This window comes from Vidua chalybeata, chromosome 9 (assembly GCF_026979565.1).
Source record: "Vidua chalybeata isolate OUT-0048 chromosome 9, bVidCha1 merged haplotype, whole genome shotgun sequence".
Classification (NCBI taxonomy): domain Eukaryota; kingdom Metazoa; phylum Chordata; class Aves; order Passeriformes; family Viduidae; genus Vidua; species Vidua chalybeata.
Window position 1 is genome coordinate 4763541 of NC_071538.1, and position 18245 is coordinate 4781785.

An 18245-nucleotide genomic window follows, 5' to 3' on the forward strand; every position below is an offset into this window, starting at 1 on the left:
GATAAAATGGGATGCTATTGTCTCCCTGGATGAATGTGAGATGTTTTATGAAAGGTATGATCGGTGTGTTCAGAGAATAACAAAATTTCCTTCCTATCTTGGGAGGTAACTGCAGCACCGGCTGTGCAGCACTGAGTCCCTTACTCCTGGTTTGTGCTGTGAAGGGATCTGTGTCACAGTTATTTATGTCTGTATTTTAAATATGATTTGAAAAGAGACTGATTCAAAAATTTTCAATGACCCAGTGAAATCTGAACTGCTTATAGCAAGACAAGAAGTATAATGCTTCAATCAAAATAGCAACTTGGAATGTGTTTTATTAAACAGAGTTCATTTAATACTACCCCAGAGTGCTGTGGATGTGAAAACACATTCTGGAATTGGAACTTTCATATCTAGGTAATAGGAATGAAGGGAAAGTGGTCATTTTTAATATTGTACATTTTGGGACAAATTCTGATCTCATATAGAATTACCCACAGCATTCCTGCATATTTTCCAAAACTGGTGTGTCCCTGGATCCTGTATGTCACTATGAGGTGAATATGTTACAGGACCAACAAGTAGACCCTACACGGAGCTCTAAGTAAAATCCTGGAAGATTTAGCTTTCACATCATTCTCTCAGCAGTATTTTCAAGGTGTTTCAAGTGAGAGAAAACAAAACAAGGCTCAGGCTAAGTGTGATTGAAGAAAACCCTGAAATAAGGCATCAAGGGATGCAAAATAACAGAAAAAAAGTGGATTATATGCATAAACTCTGGGTGCATTTCCCTTGGAAATATTCCTTGATTTTTGCTAGCAATGTTATGCAAAAATATTTAAATTAACAGATTATAAAAGAGCAGCGCTGCCCGCGTAACATGGGTGCCGAATCTATCGAGGACGAGCAGTTGGGAAGTGATGGAACCATTTATATCTCCATTAGTGGAGAATTGCTGATCATCCCAAGGAAAACAGGTTTTTTCTTGACAGCTGTTCGGTATTTCGGGAGTTTAAATGGCTTCTGCTATCAGCCGGAGCGTGCGCGGGGAGAGGCACAAGGGCTGATTTCTCCCGGATGCCGGGCGAGCTCCCCGGCCCCGAGCTCCCGGCGCGGGGAGCGGGACCGGCGGCGGCGGGGGCTCAGAGCTCGTTCGGTGCTCACGCCGGGCCTGGACCCCGCGCCAGGTCCCGGTTCCCCTCGGTCCCGCCGCCGCCAGGCACCCCCCGGGGCCAAGGAGGGACTGGCGGACCAGGGCAGGCGCGGAGAGCTACGCTCCCTGCGCCGTGTTAAAATACGATAAAACAGAACTGACTAGGTCCTTATTTAGAGAAACGAAAAATCCTGTTCTGTTCACACGGAGGAACTCCAGTGCCTGTATGAATGAATTCTCACCGCCGTTAGAGCTGGTCGTGCCGGCACCTTCCACCTCTGCCCGAATCCCCGAGACAGAGCAGAGCGCCGAGGGGACGTGCCGAGCATCGGGTTCTGCCCGCGCAGCAGCGCGCTCACCGCCCGGCCCGGGCTGGGACAGGGCCGGGCGGTACGCGACGGGACACGGCCGGGCGGTGCGGGCTGGGACAGAGCCGGGCGGTACGGGCTGGGGCAGAGCCGGGCGGTACGGGATGGGGCAGAGCCGGGCGGTACGGGCTGGGACAGGGCCGGGCGGTGCGGGCTGGGACAGGGCCGGGCGGTGCGGGCTGGGACAGAGCCGGGCGGTACGGGCTGGGACAGGGCCGGGCGGTACGGGATGGGGCAGAGCCGGGCGGTGCGGGCTGGGACAGAGCCGGGCGGTGCGGGCTGGGACAGAGCCGGGCGGTGCGGGATGGGACAGGGCCGGGCGGTGCGGGCTGGGACAGGGCCGGGCGGTGCGGGCTGGGACAGAGCCGGGCGGTGCGGGCTGGGGCAGAGCCGGGCGGTGCGGGATGGGGCAGAGCCGGGCGGTGCGGGATGGGGCAGAGCCGGGCGGTGCGGGATGGGACAGGGCCGGGCGGTGCGGGATGGGGCAGAGCCGGGCGGTGCGGGATGGGGCAGAGCCGGGCGGTGCGGGATGGGGCAGAGCCGGGCGGTACGGGCTGGGACAGAGCCGGGCGGTGCGGGCTGGGACAGGGCCGGGCGGTACGGGCTGGGACAGAGCCGGGCGGTGCGGGCTGGGACAGGGCCGGGCGGTGCGGGCTGGGACAGAGCCGGGCGGTGCGGGATGGGGCAGAGCCGGGCGGTGCGGGATGGGGCAGAGCCGGGCGGTACGGGCTGGGACAGGGCCGGGCGGTGCGGGCTGGGACAGAGCCGGGCGGTGCGGGATGGGGCAGAGCCGGGCGGTGCGGGATGGGGCAAAGCGACTGTCCTCCGCCAGCTGGGCTAAGCGCCCAACAACCAGGCTCTGAGCTGTCAGAACTACTCTGCAAAAATCACAATTACAACTATAAAACCGATTTTGAGAAAAACATTTCTCTTTTCTCGGGATCCTGCAGAAAATGAAAGCAAGCTTTTTCCCTCCAGTATAAAATTGACCAAAACAGCTCAGGTACCATCAATAAACTGCATTAAGAATGCAGAACAAGAGCTTTCATGTAATCTCTATATGGAATTTGGGTGTCATCCTCTGATTTAAGGAAAAAAAAGAAAAAAAAAAGCTGAGAATTTTCTCACCTTGATCCCAGGTAGCTGCCTGCTGTCACACCACTGCCAGCACAGCATGTTTGACAGCAATTCTTACCAGCTTTATTTTCTCCTGGTGTGAAGAAATGAAGTGAGCAGCTCAGGAAATTTTGGTATTTATATAATTTTTAAAGACACGAATTTTTTAAAGACACACCTTTTCAAAGGTTCTCTCACAAAACACCCAGCATGTTCTGCTGGGGTACTTTCAACTATGGGCAGATCAGAAGTGAAACATTTCCTACAATATCCCACTATGTAAAATCAAATTCACAAGATATTACAAAGTAATTGTGTATTTTCAGTAACCAAAAGTACTGAAGAGCCGCTAAGTCTCCAATGCATGATACATTTAATATGATAAATTCAAAAAACTTGAGACTGATTAAATTAAATTGAGACTTGGTTAAAGTCAAGTGAAGCCCTGGCAGGAGTGGAAGCTGAGAGGTGCAAAGCCACCCTGGTCTGGAGAGGTTTAACCCCATGTGCAAACATTGATTTCACTGCACTCTGCAGCTATTACTGCCACACTCCTGTGAACCATTTTAAGTATGTGAATTTCAGAGGATGCTGTTTCAAGTGAACACTTGCACTCCTGACATCTGGGATTTGCATGTACAGAATTATGCCAGCGAACAGGTCAAGTGACTTTGTGCCCAAGTGCATGGATGTGCTGGGGAGCACAACTGGCTCGGAACCTGTGGCACAGCCACAGGGAATGCTGCGGCACTGATTTGAGTAGTTTCCTGGTGTGGATGTGAAATGCTGTGGGGTGAAAAATGACAATCAGTTCCTGGAGTGAATGAACCCATCTGCCTCCCCTGAAAAAACTGAGTACACAAGGAGTGAAATTGTAATTTTAAAAAATTTAACACAGTGAGAGCAAGTATAAAAATACCTTTTAGATTAATTAAGTGGCTAAGCACACTTCGAAATGATAAAGATTTGACAGTTTTAGGAGTCTTGTTGCTTATTGGTGAATTTCCAGGCAGCCATAACCCCTAGAATCCCCTTTTCAGGGGTGCTGCCTCCAGCTGCTTCTGGATGCTCTTCCCAATTGCTGCCTGTGCTCTGCACACTGACAGCCCAAGAGAATCCCATACAGCAGCTGGAAATAAAACACAGCTTGACAAAATTAACCTCAAAATGAGCTGGTGGAACTTGGGTGAGTGTGGGGCAAGGTCTAAGGGCAGTGGTGCATGAAGGAAGGTGTTGCTGGTGCCAGAACACTGTCAGGGTGGTGAAACCTCCTCAGCATCACTGTCTGCAACCTTGGATGGGGTAAAAAAAAAAAAAAAAAACAAAACAAAACAAACCAGAAAAATGTTGCACAAACTCTTCTACATACCGAAGTAACGTTTCCCTGATTCTTCTCTGTTTGTCTTGTTGTAGTGTCAAGTTTTAGTACGAGATCCTCAACAGTCTTCAATCATTGGTGATGAAGGGAATAAAGTAACAAGATGCAAACAGGGTAACATTTTTGTGTTAAGATGCCAAAAAGTCTTCCTGAATTTTTAATCATTTTTCAGAGGAATGCGAGATGAGTTTCTGACAAACTGTATTTCTCAGAATGTAAATACTGTAGTGCTGTTACACAGGGTGAGGGTTTGGACTGTTACAGGGTCTGTGGGCACTGCTTGTGGTTGGTGCTGGGTGTCATCAGTCCCTTGAGCCATGTCCAACAGACCAGTGCCAGACATTCTAAGAAATGTCACATGCAGAGGAGGGTTCAGACTATTCTGAACAAACTCCCTGAAATCTATAAGCAACAATTCCCTCCTCTGTGTGCAAGACGTGCCCCCCAGGCGGTGAAGAGGGATCTGCAGGAACAGTGGGTCTCCCAGCAGTGGGGATGGCAACAGGGGTTCCCCAGGGCTTTGCTAAGGTAGCAGGCTGGGGAGGACCCTCTGCATAGAGGCAGATGTTGCTTTTGTTGATGGAAGCCCTGGGGTTTCAGTTCAGCCCAGACAGGCAGCTGACCTTCAGAGTGGAGAGGAAGGCCTGTGGAAAATGGAGACTGCAAAGGTCTGACACAAGCCCACATCCCGACAATGCTGCAGGTAGCACCTGTGGCAGAAGCCATGTCCCCACACCTGAGGAGCTGCAGTGCTTTGCCCTGCTGTGGGCTGCTCCCACCACCTGCCTGCTGCCCCATGGGCTGTGGGACTCCAGTTTTGCTCAGAGCTCCTGGCCAGCAGCTCTGCACTGTTAGAAATTATGCCCCTGGGTTGAGTCATACTTTAACCAGTCTGCCCAAACACACAGGAGGTCTAAGACCGGTGCACACAGGCTACTTTGTAAAGTTTCTGTGTTTCCACCACATGTATTGGCTGTCTCACAAGTGGATGGTCTTCAGTCTTCAATGCTTGTCTTCCCCTTCCTGAAGGAGAAACCTGCAGAGCCAGCTGGCTCCGCAAAACCCAGGAAGCTGGAAGTGAAATGCTACCACAGAGAACAGAGTGAAAAGCTGCAGCAAACCAGTTATTTCTGGGATAATTGATGGAGTACCACTTTGTTAATTCAACGGTACACTTTAAAAACTCCCAAAACATTCTACAGCTTTGTTCTCTGTGTCCTGTAGCTGCACCTGCTCACAATTCTGTTAATTACCTTTTTTTCTGGTCAATATCCATGAGAATATTACTAATAGGAGCACAGGAGTATATAAGTCTCTTAAAAAGAGCATTACAGTAACTTTTTCAGTTCACCATTTGCTTTCAAATGTCTTAGTCTATATCATGATTTCAGCAAACAGACCAAGACTGCTCTCAGTATCATCATGGGGTTCCAGCTCTCTGCTGGAATCAGCGTGTTCCTGAGCTGTCCGTCTCTTTCTTCTGCGCATGTACACAGAGTGGCTCTCCTCTGGCCCCTCGGGAAACAAAGTGTCTGCAGGGACAGCAGCTTCCAGAGCTAGCTCCAAGCCTTTGTGGAATCTAGACAGAAACAATTCTGTAGTTACTGTTTTTATAGATTTGCTCAGGATCTGCAAATTACTCGGAGAAACTAATGCTTTAGAATGTAATCAAAACATGCAAGGGAGAAAAGTGGTTACTAACATCTTACTTAATACTGAAGAAAAAGTAGATGTTATGAACAGAACTGGTGTATTCTTACACACCTGTCAATCCTCCGTATGTTTTCTTCCATTTTCTGATTGGCTACATGTACCAGAAATTCAATATATTCTTCGGAGACCATCAATCTCCCTTTGTGGCTCAGTGGAACTTCTAAGCAGTGAGTGCTCCGCACTGCCTGAAAACACACACATGATTTACCTGGAATAAAGTTTTTTAGTTTATGAAGGTTATTTAAATAATGTAGGGAGTTCATTACAGTAAGAAACCTGCTTATCCATATGATTATTTAGGTTGCTGTCATCTAAAGCAGCAAGCTATTTCTTTGCTATAGCATGCCCTGTGACAGCTCTTAAGCACCAATCAGGTCTTGGCTCGTACAAAAATTAACATAACAATATGACTTTATTACGTCCTTTACAGTAACAGAGTCCTTACCATTGTAATTTTTCCTCCTCTGCCAACTGTAATACCAGAGTTCCTGAACCCAGAGTCAATAGCCACTGAATGCTGCAGAAAAAATAAAAGCTTAAACAGGTCTTGTATACTTTCACAGCAAAAAAATATTTATGGATGTGTTGCAATGCAACATACAATCTCAATTTTGCAAAAAATGTATTCAAATCATCTACCCAAACTTATTCAAGAACAGTTACATTAAAATACTTTTAAAGATCAAACCCACAAATGGTGGGTGGTTTTCAGAGGTGGATCCTGATTGAATCCATCAGTGCAGAAGGGATGCAATGTCTCTCTAGGCACTGAACTACTTTATCCCAATGAGCTGGAAGTTCACAGACAGTCGTGCCACCCCTTGACAATGACGAGTGCAGCTGCACTCTACATGAGCCCCTCAGCTCTTTCTTCTGCGCTAACGCCAAAACAAGCCCAGCATGGCACACACTGCTCTCCGCAGTCATACTGGAAAAAGCAGAAAGCAAAGGCATCATTCAATGCACTGGAAATGGAGCCTAATGGCCTGGCCGGCAGTGAAGTACCATCTGAAATCCAGCCCTTGCAGCCAGTGAGAGCAGCCAAGGCTCCTCAGGCAGTGCTTCATGCAGCAGTCTGCTTCTGCTCAAAGCCTGAACTGCAGGTGAGTCTTTTTACTTTCTAAGTACAGTAAAACCCTCATCAAGTTTAAAGCTGTGTTCTTTCATCAGCTTACTTTACTACCCTAATTATTAAACACACAGCACACCTGGGACTGTTTCTAAGTGCAACTGCTTAGCCAGGAGCCAATACTTTTATTTTTGCAGGCAAGAATGTAACAGAACAATGTGACATGGTACTTGACGTGGCTTTACCAGCAGCTGTGCATCCTGCAGCTCCCGACACAGCACGTGAAGAACAAACGGTTCAAACTTGAACACAACATCACCTGTGGCTTTCTCGAGTGCTGTCATCTGGAAAATAAACCAAAATACATATATAAAAATCAGAGTACTTCCTCTCGTAATAGTTAACAACACCCTACAGCATCCTCCTTGGCCTGAAATTTTAACAAGCTTTGCTTTGCTGGAACAAATACTAATGAAAACAAATATTCTGGAGGACACTTCTTTGCCTGTGTGAGAATGTATATCTATGGTAAAGTGAACTACGACTTGAGTGAGAAAATGCTGATCTTGCAACTACCTCTTTTGTGGGACAAAGCAATATATGCAAAGAGTAGATTATTCTGAAAGCATACTAAAAATGAAAAACCCCACACTACAGATGTTTTGAACTTCAGAGTATTTAATGACACTAAATTAACAATGCAGTATAAGAGATTCCCTATTACACCACTTTCAGGTGTCTGTCTGCTAGCACAGCAAGCTGGGCTCAAGAGATTTTTTAATTCAAGAGTTTTAAATATGACTCCAGACAGGAAGAAATTATATAAGTTTCTGGAATATCAGCTGCCTTTATAACTATGCAGAGAATTTGATACTGAGCTTAAAAGCATTCTCTTAAAATGGGTCCGAAGAATTTATTAAGCAACACATCTAAGGAAAAGTCAATTTTGAGAGTAGAGTATCAATTCATCTCAGTAGCAGGTATAAAAGCCCTTTGACACAATGTGTTTTCCATGACACCAGGAGCATTTCTATGAATAAATATAAAGGCTGTATCTCACTGTGGCCTTACCACATCGCCTTTGACACACGGGTCATGTGTTACCAGCAGCCACGTGCAGTTCTTCTTCTGGATCCCCGTGCCGTCTGTGTCCTAGTGATGGGCAGAAACCATTAAAATGACTCGGCAGCTCGGTGGCTTTAACCGCGTGCTGCTACAAAAACGATCCTTGGAAATAAAGGAGCACCCCTTGAAGCAAGAGCCCATTCACACCGCGACCAGACCCCCGGTCACGATCACCCAACCCGCCGGTCCGGTCCCATCCCTCACCCACCGTCTCTCACGCCCGGCCCGGTCCCGCACCCCGGTCCCTCACGCACCCTCACGGTCACCCTGCCGCTCCCGTCCCTCACCCCGGGTCCGGTCCCTCACCCCCGGTGCCATCCCGCACCCCCGGTCCTTCACGCACCGTCACGGTCACCCTGCCGGCCCGGTCCCGCACCCCGGTCCCTCACGCACCGTCACGGTCACCCTGCAGGCCCGGTCCCGCACCCCGGTCCCTCACGCACCGTCACGGTCACCCTGCCGGCCCGGTCCCGCACCCCGGTCCCTCACGCACCGTCACGGTCACCCTGCCGGCCCGGTCCCGCACCCCGGTCCCTCACGCACCGTCACGGTCACCCTGCAGGCCCGGTCCCGCACCCCGGTCCCTCACGCACCGTCACGGTCACCCTGCAGGCCCGGTCCCGCACCCCGGTCCCTCACGCACCGTCACGGTCACCCTGCCGTCGCACGAGCTCGTGCTGCAGAAGCGCTCGCGCGCGTTCAGGAGCCGCACGAGCTCCGCGGCTCGCGCGTCCAGCGCGCGCTTCCGGCTGGGGTCGGACCGCGCGAGGCACTGCGCCTTGCGCCGCGCGAACGCCGCCATGGCGGGGGGACGGCGTCCCGCGACGGACAAACCTCGCCGCGCCCGCGCGGCGGGGCGGAGCCAGTAGTGGTACGGCCCGCCCTCCTCGGCGCTCCGCAGGTAGGCGGCGGGCGCGGGCTGCCCGGCGCTGCTCCAGGGGCAGCGGACGGGAGGGGGAGACCGCGGCTCGGCGCCGCCCGTGCCGGGCGCCGCAGCCCCTGGACGCGGCCAGGCTGCACGGGGCAGCTCGAACGGGCGGGACCTGGTCGCAAGGAGCGCTTCCGGGGCACGGCCTGATCGCGAGGCGGCTCAAGGGGCGGGGCCTGGCGGCAGAGGCGCGTTTGTGGGCGGGGCCTGGCGGTGCAGGTGTGTTTGTGGGCGGGGCCTGGCGGTGCAGGTGTGTTTGTGGGCGGGGCCTGGCGGTGGGAGCGTGTCGCGGGGCGCGCCCGATCGAGGCCCGTCGTATCGGGATCACATCGGGCACGGTCCTGAACGCTCTTACCCGGCGGTAGCCCCGCTGGCCAGCGGCCCCGGCTGTGCTTCCCGTCCTCCTCGTGCCCAGGATCCCGGAGGTGCTCCCAGCGGGGGCGGTCCAGAGCAGCTCGGAGCCTTCCCTTGCCCCGCTCCCTCCCCTCCCCCTGGTTCGGTTCATTACCGCGGGACCGATCCGCACTCCGACCCCGCGGTGTGTGCCGTGTTCCAGGCGGTGTCCCAGGCCATCTCCCGGTGGCTCAGGCTCCCCGTGACCTCAGCAGGTACCACGGCTCTCATTGTTTCTCTTAGCAGATCCTCTGGTCGCCATGGCAGCCACCAGGAGCGTGATGAGAGCTGTCCGAGTGTTTGAATTTGGTGGCCCTGAAGTGCTTAAACTCCAGTCAGATGTGTTAGTTCCTGTTCCAAAAGAAAACCAGGTATATGTGAGCTCTCTGAAGGAAAATAGTGATAATGAATCTTAACAAGTGCCTGCAGGACAGAATGAGAGATACAACCCAGAACCCTACACCTAGAGTACCTGAGTTTTGGTCAGTGTGTTCATACTGCTTGAGATACCATGCTTAATAAGTGTGGGCTCTTTACTCTGCGGCGGGCTATATATTCCACATCAAGATTTCCCTGAAATTAGCTTCGCTTTGACACTGGGTTGTCGCAGAGGCTGTTTGAGAAGTCAGTAAAAATGCTACAACGCCATGCTGTGAATTCAAGGGCTAAGTCTTTTTAGCTATTGCTTAAGAAGTGTATTTTCTTTTAGGTATTAATTAAAGTCCATGCCTGTGGGGTGAATCCTGTTGAGACATATATTCGTTCTGGGACTTATGCCAGGAAACCGGCTTTACCCTACACTCCTGGCTCGGATGTGGCTGGGGTGATTGAGAGTGTTGGGGAGCACGTGACTGCGTTCAAGGTATTTACACACTGGGTGGAATTCACTAGTGCTTAATGGGTCCTCTGTGGCTGGTTGCTGTGCTACTCTGCCTGGTTTTGTTGCTTATAATCACGGAATCCCTTCGAGGGGGGAAACCCCTTCACTGGTAAAAGCCCATAGTGGGATCCCACTGGCAAACCAGTCTGCTGATGGGACTGTGAGGAATGCTGTGCCCCCCTGAAGTTCAGAGGTCCCAGAAGAGGCACTGCAGTCTGTCTTTAAAGCAGTGATATCTGGTGTACAAAATCTGGGGTTTGGAGCTGTTTTTCTGGCATTGCAGAAAAAGTTGAGATTGGATGCTTCTTGCTGGGGGTAGTAATTTTAGGCAGAACTGAAAATTTTTCTGTAAAGTATTTGAGACGTGGAAATTGCTTACTTATAAAGCTCCATAAATTCTGTTATTTGTTGCTAAAATTGTTCAAATACTGTATTACTCCTGTCTAGTAACTTTACTTGGATTTCTCAGTGGGAAAGTCTCGGGACAGGAGAAGGCAAATATCAATTTGCTAAAAGATATCTATGACATCACATTAGTTTTTAAATTGGTTCTCCCATTTAAGTCATTAGACATTTGGTTCCAAACCAACATAAAAATTGTAGGTAAAATTGGGCTGGAATGTCCTGATTTGGAATTTATGTAACAATTTTGGGAGATCTGAGAGACAGGGTTATCAAGAGAGAAGAGTCATCTTTGTTCATATTTTCTTATCGACAGCTTGCTGTATCTGCTGTGTGTGACTTTTTGCTTCCTCTGACAATTGTGATGCTCTTGACTTGAATGAGAGAGAGATGTCTTAGGGTATATTAAGAGGACACATATTTTCACATTTAAATAATTTAGAAATGTTTCTTTTGTGTTTGTAAAAGGTTTTGAGGTTTTGCATTTAGAATCTGTGGATGGAATTCCTGATTTCGGTTAAAGTTCATTAAGGTTCATGTTAATGAGGCAGTAGGTTTGTGTGTTACACTGCAGGGTGGGGTTATGATTATGATACTTAGATTTAAATATAAGAAATTATACAGTTGGTGTTGCATTGATGCTATGTATCAGAATTCATAAAATTTTTTTGACAAATGTAACTGGTTATTTTGATAGGAGAGCTGTTAGCAATAGCCTAAACCTCTGTAAATTTCATCTTAATTTTTATTAAGGAAAAAGTAAGGGAAATTATTGATTTCTCTGTGTTCTTTCCCTCCATTCTAGAAAGGTGACAGAGTTTTCACCCTTGAAACACTTTCTGGAGGATATGCAGAGTATGCAGTTGCTGCAGCCAACAGAGTCTTTCCTTTGCCAGACAAACTGGACTTCAGGCAGGGAGCAGCGATCGGAGTGCCCTACTTCACTGCCTACCGGGCCCTTTTCCAGAAGTAAGGCACCAAATCCATGTTTGTGCACTTTAATCTTTGGTATTTACAATACCAAAGTTCATATTTTCAACGTCCTTTAAAAAGGGGGAGGTTGGTGAGTGGGAAACGTTTAAAAACGTTTTGTGGATGGAATTGTCAGATAATTGCAATCTAGAAGCTTGTGACTGTGTTTTCCTGTTAAGTCTTTTTTCTTGAGAGAACCTACCTGGAAAGGCTTCATGGATAAAATATGTGACTCCCTTTCAGTACTCACTGGTATTTTGGCTGGGGAAGAAAAAGAGCAATAGTTCTCATTTCCTCAGCAAGCAGACAGGCACTGTGGAGCAGAACCACTGCTTTCCTGTGACAGGCCAAAGTCCTCAACTGAGGCTCAGTACCAGGCTCTAACTGGCTGCTGGCTGCATGTTGCTTCAAGTCATCTGTCACAGGATTTATTTCGCCTCCTTGTTCTCCCAAAAAGGATTATGGTATCTCTTTAGCCATAAATTGGAATGTAATTGGAACATAAACTGGAAACAATGCTGTGTGAACAATGAGATTTGATGTCAGTATCTGCAACCCCATGCTCAGTCAGTGTGTGCTGCAGTCACAGTGCCAACATTTCTTGTGTTCTTCACTTAGAGGCTGTGCCAAAGCAGGGGAAAGCGTGCTGGTGCATGGTGCTAGTGGTGGGGTAAGTATTCCAACGAGGCAACTGCTCTCTGTCCTTGCATCTGCTTCCTGGGATATGAGTTATGGTCATATTTGTATCAATAGATTAGCAGATTAGGTTTTTATTTCAGATACTCTAGGATACACTTTCTTAGAAAAAAACCCTGTCATTCCCAATAACTGTGAGACTGCACGAGTGCTGGTGTGAGTTCCCCAGTCAGAGGGTCACACACTGAACAGGTGTTTGCTGCAGGTGGTAGTTGGTCTGGAAGTTTTATTGCTGATAGCAGAAAGCTTTAATTTTCCAGTATGTACAAATTGTTCTCAGTCCTCTGAGAAGAAGTGACTGGTGCAGGGTGACTGTGCATTTCTGTTTACATTCTAATGTTTTTACCCATGAGCCAACAGCTGACTGCACAGGGAAAGGTACTGGAATATATAAACCTGCAACTGATTACATGAAATTGCACTTCTAGTTTTCTTTGGGTTTTCATGACAAACTTATTTTAGATCTCTATGACTCAACATATTAGTTTATCTCCCACACTCTGCACTTGCTCACTTTCTGGTGATGCACCAAGCAGCTGCTGTGAACAGGCCAAGTTTCCTTAATTATTTGTTAAACACCAAAAAGATGAATTCATATCTTATTTTGAGATACTAGAATGCCATTTAGCATCATAAGTATTTTTTTAAATTTTCATAAACTAAATGTAGTGCTTCTATTCTTACTGGAGTGCAAAGCTGGTAGGAGACACTGAGAATTTACTTTCTAAAGAAGTAGTGTTAATAAAATTTGTGCCTGCAGATTTTCTTTGCAATGTATAATGCTGGTATTAATAGCAGGTGATTCTGTGAAGAGAAGAATTTCCTTGGATTTGTATCAAAAATATAGGGCCCAGATTTGACAGATACTCAGCATTCTACATTGATCTGTGTCAAATGCTGATGGCTATTGAAAAACCTCAAAAATTTACCACGCCTCGGTAAATGTCTTTTCTTTTTTAAAAAGTATTTGGCTGTCTTTAAGATCCAAATTATTGGCTAAAAACCACTTTACCAGGCTAGCTTTTTAAATGCAGACGTTCCAAGTCACGGGTAGAATATTTAAAATTCTAAGAAAGAGGTAAAATAATTTTCTCTTTTGTTTTTTTTCTCCCCTCAGGTGGGACTAGCAACATGTCAGATTGCCAGAGCTTGTGGTTTGAAGGTTTTGGGTACTGCAGGAACTGAGGAGGGCATGAATATGATTCTGAGAAATGGTGCTCACCAAGCCTTTAATCACAGAGACCCGAATTACACTGAGAGAATTAAGGTAGGCCTGTGTCTGGACTCAAGAATGCAGGTTGTGTTTTTCTTAACAAAATGTGAACAGTTGTTTGCGGAAGACTTTAAACTAGATTTATGTAGGATCAATAGTGTACTGCCTTTTTCATTTCTACACAAGGAAAAGCTTTCTCAGGCTGGAAGAGCTGAGCTTTCCTCACAGGCAGTGGCATTTAGAATTTCTTACATTCAGCAAATTCTAGTGTGGGATCACATCACAATTTAGCACAGCAAAATGTGCTACAATTCAGCTCACTAGCTGTCAGCTGCAGTACAAAGGCTCTATTGAAAATTTAAACAATGAGCTGTAGAGGGGATACTTTCTGTAGTTTAAAATCAATGGTGGTACCCAAGCACTAAAATAACATCCTGTGTCCTGTACAGGCATGCACAGGGCCGGGAGGAGTTGATATCATCATAGAAATGCTCTCTAATGTCAACCTGGATGCTGACTTGCAGCTCCTGTCCTGCGCAGGGAGGGTGATGGTGAGTGTTTGTGTCCTGGGCCAGCAGGGTGACAGTGAGTCCCTGAGCAGGGAGGTGATGATGGGTGCTTGTGTCACTGATTTTGTGCATTCAGCATCACACTGAACAGCTATGACTCCATGCTTTGGACACTTCTTTGGGCAGGTTGTGGGCTGCAGAGGACGCATTGAGATAAACCCAAGAGACACAATGAGCAAGGAGTCCAGCATAATTGGAGTGAGTCTGTTTCTTGCAACTGAGGTGAGAAGCATTTTTATTTTAAAGTATGCTTTATTGGCTTGTTCTAGCACCTCTCTGTTTACAGTTAAAATTATTTGTAGGAATGAAACAATAATTTCACTGTAACAAACTTGTTAGTTCATTCCTTTATGTTTTGATTCAATCTCAGAACATCATAAAATATTTTCAGGTTGTGGAATTTGCTTTAATTCTTGCATAAATTGCCAATACTATTCTAAAATGTAAAGACCTTGTCATAAAAACTGTGTTTGTTACATGTAGGAGGAAAGGCGTGAATGTGCCACAGCAGTCCTTGATGGCATAGAAGCTGGCTGGCTGAAACCTGTTGTGGGCTTGGAATATCCCCTGGAGAAAGCAGCCAAGGCTCATGAAGACATTATTTGTAGCAGTGGTGCCCAAGGGAAGATGGTGCTCCTTCTGTAAAGGAGCACCTTTTTCCATTTATTTTGCAGCTGTTCTAAGCTTACATGGTTCACTGAATGTATGTTACAAACATGCCTTTGATCATGTTTGACAGTAGCAGAAAATGCTCACTTAGATGAATTAGTTATAATTTTCTTTTTGCAATGAGCAGAGTTGCATTTACTGTAAAGTAATTTTGGTAGCCTTTTTGATTGATGTGGAAATAATAAATTTTCTCTGCTGGAACGGTTTGTGCTGCAGGGAGTGGTAGGGTTTGGTATAATGGTCCATGTGAAGGCAGAGTGAGGCCACTGTAGGTAACACAGAATGAAGATGCTTTTTACAGATACACGAAAATAAATAACTCACTATGTGTGTTAATTATAACTGTAAATTCTTTTAGCCACAAAATTTGTACTCAAATTTTGTACTCAAATTTTGTCACATAATTTACTTGAAATAAAAGCTTTTACTGACAAAATAGTTTACTTTCCAGCTCAAAAGATGGGCAAAATGCGTCAAACATGAACTGTTTGGAGCCAAGACAGTTTTACTTGTCTGTGCCTCTAAGGCTGAGGTGACAGTATCCTGGCTTATCCATAGGGACTGTCACTCTGGAGCTGCATGCTGGGATTTGCCTCTTAGGAACTGATGATCATGACCTAAGCAGCTGATTCCTGGATGGTAAACGGCTCATTGTGAAGATTTCAGTTCTTCCTATGTGCTTTATTAAAGTCTCCTGGATCCCTGGCTGCACGGAGAACGGAGGCTGCATGGCTTTGTGGCACGGAGAGTTCCTGTGAAACTCCTGAGCTCCATCTGCTGAAGTGGGCAGGGCACAGCCTCAGCACTAGGGCTTGTGTGCAGGTGTCTATGTGGGGTCACTTTGCCATGACACCGGGTTCGTTTCATTGTGTCTTCTCATAAACCTTACATCCACTGCACAACAGATGGTGTTGCCAGGAAAGATGGTGGAATGTTTCCAGAGTTAATGATTTCAATTTAGGGTTTCAGTGAGTGGTTTCAGAAAGCTGCTTGGGGAGAGAAGGATGAGGCCAGCTCAGCTGTGGGACTGTCTGCCAAGGTGCAGTGGGATCCTTCCTCCCTCCAGGCTGCCCCAGGGGAATGAAGCTGGTTTCTTTGTTTGTAGCGCTTTCCACAGGAGTAGGGAGCTGTGTTTTTTATGTGAAGTTTAAGTGATTCACCTGGTAAGTGATGTGTGTAGCTAGTGTCTCAGCTGATTATCCAGGTGACTGTTCCTGTTGTCTCAAGCAGGATGCAGCCTGAGCAGTGGTGTCATGCTGGGAACCTGCTATTCATCTTGACAATGCTTTTAGAGAAAGCAAAACATCTCTCAATATCAAAGTACTAAACAGTGGTTAAAAGTAATGGCTAATGACAGATATGATTGTGGACATGATGAAGTATATACCTTTCCTGTATATTCTGTGTTCAAATATGAAATTATTTTTAATTCAGTCTTAATTTAGTAGGGGTCTATGACATGAATGAGAGGCTGATGGTTTGCAGTGGCTCCTTTCTTGCTTAGTGCTGCCACTGCATCGTGGATGATGTTTAGGGGAGAAATTCAGAGGAAGTGTCTGGTCTGTCCTCATCGTTGTTGTCCCAAGGGCCGTGATTGTAGTGGAGTTTGTCGCCAGAAGGTGTCAGAGCAGTTCTGTGTTACCACATCATCGCTGCTCTCTGCCAGGTGACCTGGCAGAATGGCACAGCAGGACTGGGACTGACTTGTTGGGAATACCATATAACGTTTGTTCTTCTGTCAATTTCCAATGTATTGTATAAATTGAAAGACTATTTTATTTTAACTTTGGAAGAAGCAGTGTGAATAGAACTAATGAGGTAGGGCTCAGGTGTGTCTGATTTGTGCAAGCCACCAATCTAGGGAATGTCATCCTGGAGAGTCCTTGGTTTGGGACATGCTTTTTGGGACATGTCTTTTTGGGACATGCTGCCTCTTAGCAGTGCAGAAAAGGATGAGGAAAGGAGTGGGGGCCACAGACCACTGTATTTGGTGGAATAATTCTCTCAGTTTATTGAGAATCTTCTCCTGATTTGACTGGATGGGATTTTGAAAGCAGTGGTTCCCAGTCACAGCCTGCTTGGTGCTGCCATGGGTGTTTGGAAGGGTTAAACAGGCTTTTGTATTTGTGCCGACTTTGGCATCTGCAGGAGAGGTTTGGGGTTCAAAGTGAGGAGTTGTGTACAATGCAAGGCTCTGGAAACTGCTGTTTTCTGGAAACTATGTGTTTCTGAAACAGAAAAGAGAGGAATTTTTCTGAAAAGCAGCTGCTCTTGGTTAATTTCATTGTGCCCCAAATAAATGCTGCTTACCTCTTCTAGTCATTTAAAGTGTAGTTGCCTCTCTATTGTAATTGTTCTGTGTTTGTTCCTGACTTCTTCCTGTGCTGCAGGATGATAGAATAAGTTAGTTTAAGACTTTAATTACAGAGTTGGGAAGAGAAAATATCAAGAGAATATTTATGTCAAGAATTGCTCCCTTTACAGAAGGCAGGTCAATATTGAGTTTGGGTGAATCATGCCACAGAAAACTTGAGGATGGTGAAGTCTAAATTTTGGAACAGATGTATCAGGAGGGATGGTTGTCCTTGCTATTCCTCACTGCAGGGATCTCCGCTCACATCAGTCACTCTAGCCCCTGGAAGCATTACATTGTGAGTTTGTACTTCAACTGCGACACAACTGCAAGAACTGCAGGAAGAAGGGAAAAACGAGCATGGAAGGGTGTTTATTTCAGTAAATCGGGTGTCTGTTGCCAATGCACACTTCAGTACTTCCTGTCATCTGGACTGAGAGATGGAAATCAGGATTGATATTGGAAGTGCATCCTGTCACCTCATTATATATTTTAAAGTTCCTGGGTCTGTGTTGTATGAAAATGCCTTCTCCATACTTTTAAGTTTTTTCTTCTTATATCCTCCCTCCTTGTTTTTTTTTTTTCCCCTTTCCTTTATTCTTTTCCTTTTCCCATATTTCCTTTCTGTTTTTTCTTTTTCCTTCCCCTCCCCTCCCAGTCCAGTTGCTGCAGCACCAGTGTCCCGCAGCGCCACACCAGCCTCACCCAGCTGGAGTCCTGTGGCCAGGTCCAGGCCCCTCAGTACGAGAAAGACAAGAAGCTGCTGGAGAGGGTCCAGCAGAGGGTTGCAGAGATGATGAGGTGTACTGCATCTGAAGCATCTCTCGAACGCCGACAGACTGCCCAAGGTGGGCGTGCTTAGTGTGGAAAAGAGACAACTGAGAGGGGATCTCACTGATCCATACAAATATTTCCAAGGGATGTCACAGAATGGTGCCAGCCTCTGTTCAGTGGTGCCCAGTGACACAAGGAGGAGCAATGGCCATGAACTAAAGCGCAAGAAGTTCTACTGCAACGTCAGGAAGAACTTTCCATGGAGGGTGGCAGAGCTCTGAAAGAGCTGCCTGGGGCGGGTGTGGAGTTGCCCTCTCTGGACACATTCCAAACCAACTGTATGCGTTCCCGTGTCACCTGTTCCAGGTGACCGTGCCTCGGCAGGGGATTGAACTTGGACTCTCCAAAGGTCCCTTCCAACCCCAACAATTCCGGGGTTCTGTGATTCTGGGGCGGCAGGCGGAGCACCGGCCCCCTCCCGTCCCTCCGTCC

General features: G+C 47.2%; 2 protein-coding genes and 1 long non-coding RNA gene across 11 annotated transcripts; 1 reads left to right on the plus strand and 2 right to left on the minus strand.

Moving 5' to 3' along the window:
* Positions 1 to 3486: 3486 nt before the first annotated feature.
* On the minus strand, positions 3487 to 9337 carry TYW3 (tRNA-yW synthesizing protein 3 homolog). Of its 2 annotated transcripts, none has more exons than XM_053950860.1 (6): positions 9188 to 9337; positions 7851 to 7931; positions 7025 to 7123; positions 6156 to 6227; positions 5762 to 5895; positions 3487 to 5576 (listed from the first exon to the last, which is right to left on the minus strand). In XM_053950860.1, exons 1-6 carry the CDS (start codon positions 9335 to 9337, stop codon positions 5372 to 5374), a joined length of 741 nt encoding a protein of 246 aa, XP_053806835.1. In that variant the 3' UTR covers positions 3487 to 5371. The 2 variants fall into 2 exon arrangements, with proteins under 2 accessions (XP_053806835.1, XP_053806834.1); XM_053950859.1 differs by lacking the exon at positions 9188 to 9337 and adding an exon at positions 8548 to 8789.
* On the plus strand, positions 8719 to 15052 carry CRYZ (crystallin zeta). 8 transcript variants are annotated; one of them, XM_053950857.1, is made up of 9 exons: positions 8719 to 9051; positions 9469 to 9596; positions 9935 to 10087; positions 11313 to 11476; positions 12098 to 12149; positions 13293 to 13442; positions 13838 to 13939; positions 14084 to 14179; positions 14441 to 15052. In XM_053950857.1, the coding sequence occupies exons 2-9, from the start codon at positions 9486 to 9488 to the stop codon at positions 14600 to 14602; spliced, it is 990 nt and encodes a 329-aa protein (XP_053806832.1). In that variant the 5' UTR covers positions 8719 to 9051; positions 9469 to 9485; the 3' UTR covers positions 14603 to 15052. The 8 variants fall into 8 exon arrangements, with proteins under 8 accessions (XP_053806832.1, XP_053806826.1, XP_053806828.1 ...); XM_053950851.1 differs by having other exon boundaries at positions 8777 to 8805; XM_053950853.1 differs by having other exon boundaries at positions 8992 to 9051; positions 9472 to 9596.
* Positions 15053 to 16619: 1567 nt separating this feature from the next.
* LOC128792104 (uncharacterized) lies at positions 16620 to 18238 on the minus strand. Its single transcript, XR_008432308.1, has 3 exons — positions 17685 to 18238; positions 16937 to 17314; positions 16620 to 16854 (listed from the first exon to the last, which is right to left on the minus strand). It is a non-coding gene; the product is annotated as an uncharacterized LOC128792104 (long non-coding RNA).
* Between the last annotated feature and the right edge of the window lie 7 nt (positions 18239 to 18245).

What these genes read in the sequence shown, in the direction of transcription:
- TYW3 (XM_053950859.1), bottom strand. Translation starts at nt 8,706, where the DNA reads ATGGCGGCGTTCGCGCGGCGCAAGGCGCAGTGCCTCGCGCGGTCCGAC. An exon ending in ACGGCAGGGTGACCGTGACG is followed by an intron (nt 7,932 to 8,547) that starts GTGCGTGAGGGA and finishes GCCCATCACTAG; the next exon opens with GACACAGACGGCACGGGGAT. An exon ending in GAGGAGGAAAAATTACAATG is followed by an intron (nt 5,896 to 6,155) that starts GTAAGGACTCTG and finishes GTGTGTTTTCAG; the next exon opens with GCAGTGCGGAGCACTCACTG.
- CRYZ (XM_053950857.1), top strand. Translation starts at nt 9,486, where the DNA reads ATGGCAGCCACCAGGAGCGTGATGAGAGCTGTCCGAGTGTTTGAATTT. An exon ending in TGCATGGTGCTAGTGGTGGG is followed by an intron (nt 12,150 to 13,292) that starts GTAAGTATTCCA and finishes TTCTCCCCTCAG; the next exon opens with GTGGGACTAGCAACATGTCA. An exon ending in GTCTGTTTCTTGCAACTGAG is followed by an intron (nt 14,180 to 14,440) that starts GTGAGAAGCATT and finishes TGTTACATGTAG; the next exon opens with GAGGAAAGGCGTGAATGTGC.